General features: G+C 49.9%; 1 protein-coding gene across 1 annotated transcript in view; it reads left to right on the forward strand.

Moving 5' to 3' along the window:
* stab2 (stabilin 2) overlaps positions 1–10,000 on the forward strand; it is a 66,403-nt gene that overhangs the window by 46,324 nt on the left and 10,079 nt on the right. Inside the window, exons 42-55 of the mRNA XM_053313852.1 lie at positions 979–1,052; positions 1,209–1,334; positions 2,053–2,126; positions 2,254–2,325; positions 3,504–3,623; positions 4,226–4,270; positions 4,338–4,430; positions 5,537–5,665; positions 6,127–6,255; positions 7,090–7,149; positions 7,216–7,392; positions 8,571–8,660; positions 8,813–8,959; positions 9,597–9,656. Coding sequence (XP_053169827.1) covers positions 979–1,052; positions 1,209–1,334; positions 2,053–2,126; positions 2,254–2,325; positions 3,504–3,623; positions 4,226–4,270; positions 4,338–4,430; positions 5,537–5,665; positions 6,127–6,255; positions 7,090–7,149; positions 7,216–7,392; positions 8,571–8,660; positions 8,813–8,959; positions 9,597–9,656 — 1,396 coding nt within the window. The remainder of the gene's footprint in view (positions 1–978; positions 1,053–1,208; positions 1,335–2,052; positions 2,127–2,253; positions 2,326–3,503; positions 3,624–4,225; positions 4,271–4,337; positions 4,431–5,536; positions 5,666–6,126; positions 6,256–7,089; positions 7,150–7,215; positions 7,393–8,570; positions 8,661–8,812; positions 8,960–9,596; positions 9,657–10,000) is intronic.

The raw sequence follows: 10,000 nt of genomic DNA on the forward strand, positions 1-10,000 counted from the left end.
CCGAGTCACACCGAGTCACCGTTCACACTGAGTCACACCGAGTCACACCGAGTCACAGTCACACCGAGTCACAGTCACACCGAGTCACTGAGTCACACTGAGTCACACCGAGTCACAGTCACACCGAGTCACAGTCACACCGAGTCACAGCTCACAGCGAGTCACAGTCACACCGATTCACTGTCACACTGAGTCACCGAGTCACACCGAGTCACAGTCACTCTGAGTCACACCGAGTCACCGTCACACCGAGTCACACCGAGTCACAGTCACACTGAGTCACACCGAGTCACTGTTCACACCGAATCACCAAGTCCCATCGAGTAACCGAGTCACACCGAGTCACCGTTCACACCGAGTCACACCGAGTCACCGTTCACACTGAATTTACACTGACTGTTGTGTTTCTCTGCTGTCCTGTTTGTCGTGTTGTGATTGGTTGGTTGGTTGGTTGGTTGGTTGGTTGGTTGATTGGTTGGTTGGTTGGTTGGTTGATTGGTTGGTTGGTTGGTTGGTTGATTGATTGGTTGGTTGGTTGATTGGTTGGTTGATTGACTGGTTGATTGGTTGGTTGATTGGTTGATTGATTGATTGGTTGGTTGATTGGTTGATTGACTGGTTGGTTGGTTGGTTGATTGGTTGGTTGGTTGATTGGTTGGTTGGTTGGTTGGTTGGTTGGTTGGTTGGTTGGTTGACTGGTTGGTTGGTTGGTTGGTTGGTTGATTGGTTGGTTGGTTGATTGGTTGGTTGGTTGGTTGATTGGTTGGTTGGTTGGTTGATTGGTTGGTTGACTGGTTGGTTGGTTGGTTGATTGGTTGATTGATTGATTGATTGATTGGTTGATTGGTTGGTTGACTGGTTGGTTGGTTGGTTGACTGGTTGGTTGGTTGATTGGTTGATTGGTTGGTTGGTCGATTGGTTGATTGATTGATTGATTGATTGATTGATTGATTGATTGATTGATTGATTGATTATCAGCTGTGTGATCGGAGGAGTCGGCCCACTCTGTCTCTGTGCTGCTGGATTTCAAGGAAACGGAACTTCCTGTCAAGGTAAAAACATCCACAAGAGAAACACCTGAACTCCTCCTACTGATCCCTACCATGATGATGATGTGTGTGTGTGTGTGTGTCTTCATCTGACTGTGTGTGTGTGTCTCTGTGTCTCTGTGTGTGTGTGTGTGTGTGTCTGTGTGTGTGTGTGTGTAGCTACAGACCCTTGTGAGGTGGGTAATGGCGGCTGCAGTCTGGACTCTGTGTGTAAGAGAACTCGACCCGGCCGTCGTGACTGCGTCTGTAAGAACGGCTTCATGGGCGACGGACTCGTGTGTGTCGGTGAGTTTACATCTGCTCCTCCTCCTGCTGCTCCTCCTCCTCCTGCTCCTACTCCTGCTCCTGCTGCTCCTCCTCCTGTTCCTCCTCCTGCTCCTCCACTTTTACTTCCTCTTCCTGTTCCTCCTCCTCCTCCTGCTCCTCCTCCTCGTCTTCCTGCTCCTCCTCGTCTTCCTGCTCCTCCTCCTCCTCTTACTGCTCCTCCTCCTGCTCCTCCTCTTTTACTTCCTCTTCCTGTTCCTCCTCCTCCTCCTGCTCCTCCTCCTCGTCTTCCTGCTCCTCCTCGTCTTCCTGCTCCTCCTCCTCCTCTTACTGCTCCTCCTCCTGCTCCTCCTCTTTTACTTCCTCTTCCTGTTCCTCCTCCTCTTCCTCCTGCTCCTCCTCCTCCTCTTCCTGCTCTTCCTCCTCCTCCTGCTCCTCCTCCACTTCCTCTTCCTCTTCCTCCTCCTCCTCCTCCTACTGCTCCTCCTCCTCCAGCTGCTCCTCCTCCTCCTCATCCTACTCCTCCTCCTCCAGCTGCTCCTGCTGCTCCTCCTCCTGCTCCTCCTCCTCCTCTTCCTGCTCCTCCTGCTCATTCTCCTCCTCCTCCTCATCCTACTCCTACTCCTCCTCCTGCTCCTGCTCCTCCTCCCGCTCATTCTAAAATGTACTAGATTGAATGTGAAGGATAGACAGAGCGGTGTGTTCGAGTGCTGCAGGAGTTTTGTGTTTTCTCCCACAGAGATCAATCCCTGCCTGGAAGGAAACGGCGGTTGCCACGGTAACGCAGAGTGTGTTCACGTCGGACCAAACAAAGTAAATCCTCATTTTAATCTCATTTTAATCTTCAACGTGACGTAACATTTATTATCTAGACTGTGATTGGCTGAGAGGTGAGTGGTGATGCGTTTGCTGCCCATCGTAAATCTGATTCTCTCCGCAGACGTCGTGCAGCTGCAGCGACGGATTCTCAGGCGACGGACAAACCTGCAAGATGATCGACTTGTGTTTAAAGGTGTGACTCGGCTCAGTGATTCATGGGTTAATAGATACGGGTCGGGGTTGTGACCGTGCTGATGTGTTGCCAGGGAAACGGTGATTCATGGGTTAATAGATAGGGGTCGGTGTTCTGACCGTGCTGATGTGTTGCCAGGGAAACGGTGATTCATGGGTTAATAGATACGGGTCGGGGGGGTGACCGTGCTGATGTGTTGCCAGGGAAACGGTGATTCATGGGTTAATAGATACGGGTCGGGGTTCTGACCGTGCTGATGTGTTGCCAGGGAAACGGTGATTCATGGGTTAATAGATAGGGGTCGGTGTTCTGACCGTGCTGATGTGTTGCCAGGGAAACGGTGATTCATGGGTTAATAGATACGGGTCGGGGGGGTGACCGTGCTGATGTGTTGCCAGGGAAACGGTGATTCATGGGTTAATAGATACGGGTCGGCGTGGTGACCGTGCTGATGTGTTGCCAGGGAAACGGTGATTCATGGGTTAATAGATACGGGTCGGGGGGGTGACCGTGCTGATGTGTTGCCAGGGAAACGGTGATTCATGGGTTAATAGATACGGGTCGGGGTTCTGACCGTGCTGATGTGTTGCCAGGGAAACGGTGATTCATGGGTTAATAGATAGGGGTCGGTGTTCTGACCGTGCTGATGTGTTGCCAGGGAAACGGTGATTCATGGGTTAATAGATACGGGTCGGGGGGGTGACCGTGCTGATGTGTTGCCAGGGAAACGGTGATTCATGGGTTAATAGATGCGGGTCGGCGTGGTGACCGTGCTGATGTGTTGCCAGGGAAACGGTGATTCATGGGTTAATAGATACGGGTCGGGGTGGTGACCGTGCTGATGTGTTGCCAGGGAAACGGTGATTCATGGGTTAATAGATGCGGGTCGGGGTGGTGACCGTGCTGATGTGTTGCCAGGGAAACGGTGATTCATGGGTTAATAGATGCGGGTCGGCGTGGTGACCGTGCTGATGTGTTGCCAGGGAAACGGTGATTCATGGGTTAATAGATGCGGGTCGGGGTGGTGACCGTGCTGATGTGTTGCCAGGGAAACAGTGATTCATGGGTTAATAGATGCGGGTCGGGGTTGTGACCGTGCTGATGTGTTGCCAGGGAAACGGTGATTCATGGGTTAATAGATACGGGTCGGGGTTGTGACCGTGCTGATGTGTTGCCAGGGAAACGGCGGCTGTGACGTGAACGCCAGGTGTAACACGACGAGTCCCGCCGTCCGGACCTGCAGCTGCCGGAGCAACTTCGTAGGAGACGGTTTGACCTGCAGAGGCACAGTGGGCAAGGTGAGCCGGGGAGAACCTCTACGTTCCCTCATCCATGTTCCCTCATCTATGTTCCCTGAGATCTGTGTTCCCTTATCTACGTTCCCTCATCTATGTTGAGGGATCTACATGAGGGAACATAGATGAGGGAACATAGAGCTGAGGGAACATAGAGCTGAAGGAACCTAGATGAGGGAACACAGATCTGAGGGAACATAGATGAGGAAACACAGCTGAAGGAACATAGATCTGAGGGAACATAGATAAGGAAACACAGCTGAAGGAACATAGATCTGAGGGAACATAGATAAGGAAACACAGCTGAAGGAACATAGATCTGAGGGAACATAGATAAGGGAACATAGATAAGGTAACAGAGATGAGGGAACATAGAGCTGAAGGAACATAGATGAGGGAACTTAGATAAGGGAACCTAGAGCTGAGGGAACATAGATGAGGGAACGTAGAGCTGAGGGAACATAGATGAGGGAACGTAGAGCTGAAAGAACATAGATGAGGGAACATAGATGAGGGAACACAGATCTGAGGGAACACAGATGAGGGAACGCAGCTCTGACCCCCGTCCCATGACTCTGAGACTGACTGACTGCGTCTCTCTGCAGGAGATCCTGAAGCGGCGCCTCAGGGACTTTTATTTGGGTCTGATGGTGAGTACGAGTCTCTCTGTCGCCTCCTGCAGGACCCAACTCGCTCTGACTCCACTTCCTGTTTCAGATGGTGGAGGTCTCTCTGAAGGGTCGCGGCCCGTTCACCGTGTTCGCTCCCAACAGCGAGGCGATCGTAACCGACCGAAGCGGAGACGGAAAGGTGAAGCTTCAGCTTTTATTGCTCGCTCTTCCTCCTCAGATTATTTATAGTCCATTTCATCTCAAATATGTAAAAAATATAGGAAATAATAAATATATTTAGAGGTTCTCCAAACCCACAGTGTCTCTAACAGTCCAAACGATCATATGAGTGTGTTCTAGGGCTGTCAAACGATTAATTTTTTTAATCGAGATTAATCGCGGTTTCCATAGTTAATCACGATTAATGGCGTTTTGAATTGCATGTTTAAAATCCTGTTATTTTCCATTTGAAGGCAGTTTTAAGCCCATAATGTAAAGCATTTCTTACCAGAGTGTCTTAACTGGGAATCAATCACGGCTCTGCTGCGACTCCCACACTCCAAAATGGTCCTTTGGTGGAGCTGAGGCTCGCTTGGCTGCACCTGGGTGTTTAGCGTGGAGGTGCTAACTCAAACTCCACGTACTCCGGTGGTAGTTAAACTCCGTTTGACACAGGTTGCATTTTACTTTTGACTTGTGAACTGAAGCGTCTGGAAGTGTTTTAAAGTTAAACAAGCCGTTCAAAAGTCCAGTAGCTCTCTTACTTTCCATCAGCGCGGTAGGTTTACTGCAGGAGGCCACTTCAAAGCATAGCGCTACAGCTAGAGGAGCCGTCTACGGGGGAGGAGAAGGGACAAAAAGGCTTAAACATTAAAATGAGATTAAAAAAATAACACGTTATGGATTGCATTAATCTAATCGTGATTAACGTGTTAACGCTGACAGCCCTAGTGTGTTCATAGGAAAAGTCTATTAATAAAGAAATGATTGATATGTGATGAAGAAAAGCAGCCGAGCAGAATATCTGTTAATGATTGTCAAAATATTAGCTGATTAATGAATAACTGAAATATGAGACGATTCAGGATGAAACTGAGTTCTAGCGCCACCATCTGGTGAAAACACTAGGAAAGAATATTATTACTAATAATAATAATAATAATAGAAATGAAGCTCATTCTGCCTCGTGATGGACTTCAGGAGGCAAACAGAACTAAATGTATAGAAGCGTGCCGAGGCGTCACACAGCTGACTGACGTGTTGACTTGTCTCCAGATGAGAAGGCTGATGACAGACAAACACAAGGAGCAGTTCGCCTCCATCATGCGCAGCCACATCGTCATGTGTCACACTCTGCTGCCCGCTGACCTCAGCAGACCCAGAAACATGACCGCGCTGTCTGGACTCGTCCTCAGCACGTCCATGTCTCCTCAGGTGAGCTAGCATGTCTCCTCAGGTGAGCTAGCATGTCTCCTCAGGTGAGCCAGCATGTCTCCTCAGGTGAGCTAGCATGTCTCCTCAGGTGAGCCAGCATGTCTCCTCAGGTGAGCTAGCATGTCTCCTCAGGTGAGCCAGCATGTCTCCTCAGGTGAGCTAGCATGTCTCCTCAGGTGAGCCAGCATGTCTCCTAAGGTGAGCTAGCATGTCTCCTCAGGTGAGCCAGCATGTCTCCTCAGGTGAGCTAGCATGTCTCCTCAGGTGAGCCAGCATGTCTCCTCAGCTGAGCTAGCATGTGTCCTCAGGTGAGCTAGCATGTCTCCTCAGGTGAGCTAGCATGTCTCCTCAGGTGAGCCAGCATGTCTCCTCAGGTGAGCTAGCATGTCTCCTCAGGTGAGCTAGCATGTCTCCTCAGGTGAGCTGATGATGATGATGGTGATGTAATGTATCATCTCCAGGGCAGCATCCTCGTCAACCAGGCCGCCATCACCTACAGCGACGGCGTCAGCGTCAACGGGATTTATCACGAGATCAACAGGCTTCTGTTTCCTCCCAACGTCAACGGAGACAAGCAGCCGGACCTCCCTGTGAGACAGCCGTTACTATGGCAACCGTTCATTTAGTCTGTTTAATGAACCCTTCGTAGATCAGCTGTTTGGTAGAGCTCACTTTGTGTCAAACACTAAATCTATTGAAAGGTTTTGGGGAATATTTAGCGCTGGTATGAGGCGTGTAATGCACAGAAAGACCAGCAGGTGGCGCTGGAGTCCTGCTGGAGTTTAATGGCTTTACTGAACACAATGAGTCCTAACCAGGCGGGGAGCTCCGGTCCTCTGAAATGAGGCCAACCAGGAAGTAACTTAGAGCTGCATTCTATCAAAAGGCCACCAGGGGGCGACCGTCTCTATACAAGTCAATGGAGAAGTAACTTAGAGCTGCATTCTACCAAAAGGCCACCAGGGGGCGACCGTCTCTATACAAGTCAATGGAGAAGTAACTTAGAGCTGCATTCTATCAAAAGGCCACCAGGGGGCGACCGTCTCTATACAAGTCAATGGAGAATTCACCAACTTCTCACTTGATTTCTAACCTCAGTAAACGTTTTCAAAATGTGTTTATGGTCTCAATCGCTAGTTTAAAGCCTTCTTCAATGCAGTCTGATGTTCATTTGGGACATTTTGGCCTCCCTGATTTTATATGTGACGATAAAGCAGGGTTTTCCCAGCATGCACCTGAAATTTTCAAGATGGCGCTGCCTAGATTAGAAACTATTGGCTTCCGAGCAGCAGTCCACAAACCAATGGGTGACGTCACGGATATTACATCCATTTCTTTTATACAGTCTATGGTCCTAACAGTAGAGGTGTGTTCTCTGTCACCACGGTGACCTACGAAGGCTTTAACGTGTCTGATCTCCACAGATGAACCTGACCGATGTGGCTCAACGTCACGGTTATCAGAGCTTCTACCGACTGCTGCAGGTGAGAACACGACGCGAGCTCCGATCCTCTCTGAGCGTCACACACTGACCGCACCGTGTGTTTCAGGAAGCGGGTGTGATGGACCAGGTGCATGATGGGATTTACCAGCCGCTGACCGTCTTCCTGCCCTCCGATGACGTCATGGCGTCTCTGCCTCAGGAGCAGAAGGACTTCCTGTTTCACCCGCACAACCGAGCTCAGCTGCTGGAGTACCTGAAGTATCACATCCTGCCGGGTCAGAAGGTCAGCGCAGTGTTGCCGTGGTGATAGTGTTGCCGTGGTGACAGTGTTGCAGTAGTGACAGTGTTGCCGTGGTGACAGTGTTGCCGTGGTGACAGTGTTGCCGTGGTGACAGTGTTGCAGGAGTGACAGTGTTCCTGTGGTGACAGTGTTGCCGTGGTGACAGCGTTCCCGTGGTGACAGTGTTGCCGTGGTGACAGTGTTGCCGTGGTGACAATGTTGCCGTGGTGACAGTGTTGCAGTAGTGACAGTGTTCCTGTGGTGACAGTGTTGCCGTGGTGACAGTGTTGCCGTGGTGACAGTGTTGCAGTAGTGACAGTGTTCCCGTGGTGACAGTGTTGCCGTGGTGACAGTGTTCCCGTGGTGACAGTGTTGCCGTGGTGACAGTCTCAGTGAAGGATGCAGCTCAGAGCTGATAATGTAACAATCTCTGTGGCGATGATGTCATCAATTATGACATCACTGGGTTCACCTTATTTGTGCAGAACCTAATAATTTAATAAATTCCCAATAATGTAATAACATGGTTACATTTGGAGTTATGAGGGTTTATTACATAATGTACAGAGATTATTACGTCATGAGGTTCTACGAGGCTTCACATACAACATGTCAAAGTGTTTAAAATCAAACCCTGAGGTAGAAACACAGATTACTAGTTACTCTATTTAAAATAAGTAATGTAACTTATTACATTTGATGACTCTTCTAATGTTTTCTGTTGCTTTCCTTCCTTCCCTCCATCTGTCCTTCCTTCCTTCCCTCCATCTGTCCTTCCTTCCTTCCTTCCCTCCATCTGTCCTTCCTTCCTTCCCTCCATCTGTCCTTCCTTCCTTCCCTCCATCTGTCCTTCCTTCCTTCCCTCCATCATCTGTCCTTCCTACCCTCCATCTGTCCTTCCTTCCATCTGTCCTTCCTTATTTCCTACCCTCCCTCTGTCCTTCCTTCCTTCCTCCCTCCCTTCCTAAGCTGTAAGATCAGCTGTCAGGGTAAGTGTTGTCATGGATACTAACATGATTTATTAGAGAGGACGTTGGAATATAAAATAAAGGTATTAATTTAATTGGTGCTGTGTGTGTGTGTGTGTGTGTGTGTGTGTGTGTGTGTGTGTGTGTGTGTATTCATTAACGTGGTGGTGATGATGATGATGGTGGTGATGATGATGATGATGATGTTGTCAGATCTACGCTGAAGGTCTGATCTACGCAGACTCGGCTCGTACGCTGCAGGGATCGACTCTGAGCTTCAGCTGTGGAGGAGCCGACGCCATCGTGAGTCAACAGGAAACACATTTAACAGCAGAAGAAGAAGAAGAAGTGACGTTTGGCTAATGTGTGTGTGTGTGTGTGTGTGTGTGTGTGTGTGTGTGTGTGTGTGTGTGTGTGTGTGTGTGTGTGTGTGTGTGTGTGTGTGTGTGTAACAGGGAGAGGTCTTTGTGAATGATGGCAGGTGTCGTATCACTCAGAGACACCTGGTGTTCAGTCACGGTATTGCGTACGGCATCGACTGTCTGCTGACTCCTCCCAGCCTGGGGGGGCGCTGTGACACGCAGACCAACCTGGACCTGGAGGTGAGGGGGGGGGGGGGGGGGGCGCTGTGACACGCAGACCAACCTGGACCTGGAGGTGAGGGGGGGGGGGGGTGGGGGGGGTGGGTGAGTGTGGGGGGGGGCGCTGTGACACGCAGACCAACCTGGACCTGGAGGTGAGTGGGGGGGGGGGGGGGGGGTAGAGGGGGGGTGGGGGGTGGGGGGGGCTGTGAAAGTCATTAACCCTTAAACAGGCCTTACTAGTTATGTCATTTGCACCTAAAGGAAGGAAGGAAGGAAAGGAGGGAAGAAGGAAGGGAAGGATGGGAGGAAGAAGGAAGGAAAGGAAGGAGGGAGGGAGGTAGGAAGGAAGGAAGGAAAGGAGGGAAGAAGGGAAGGAAGGGAGGAAGAAGGAAGGAAAGGAGGGAGGGAGGAAGGAAGGAAGGAAGGAAGGAAGGAAGGACAGATGGAGGAAGGAAGGAAGGAAGGAAGGACAGAGGAAGGACCCGGGAGGACAACAGGAAGGTTAAAGAGTGTGTATCTCCTGGTGCACGCTGTGTGTTTAAGGGTTAAACTTCAGAATAAAAGAGGTTTGTGTTTAATGTGTTTATTTAATGTGAAGCAGCTGAGATGAAAGTTACTGTAAAGTTATAACGTTTGTGTTCTTCTTCTGTGGTAGCTGGGCTGTGGACTGTGCACTTCCTCTGCTGCTCGCTGCCCCCGAGGATCCAAACTGAAGGTCCCTTAGCTTCATTGTTTTATTGTGTAGTTACGTCTTGCATCGTCATGTGTTTCCATGGTAACGTGCCTTCTGTAGTTACATCTTGTATCATCGTGTGTTTCCATGGTAACGTGCCTTCTGTAGTTACATCTTGCATCATCGTGTGTTTCCATGGTAACGTGCCTTCTGTAGTTACGTCTTGTATCATCATGTGTTTCCATGGTAACGTGCCTTCTGTAGTTACGTCTTGCATCATCGTGTGTTTCCATGGTAACGTGCCTTCTGTAGTTACGTCTTGCGTCATCGTGTGTTTCCATGGTAACGTGCCTTCTGTAGTTACGTCTTGCGTCATCGTGTGTTTC

Source organism: Scomber japonicus, chromosome 23 (assembly GCF_027409825.1).
Source record: "Scomber japonicus isolate fScoJap1 chromosome 23, fScoJap1.pri, whole genome shotgun sequence".
NCBI lineage: Eukaryota > Metazoa > Chordata > Actinopteri > Scombriformes > Scombridae > Scomber > Scomber japonicus.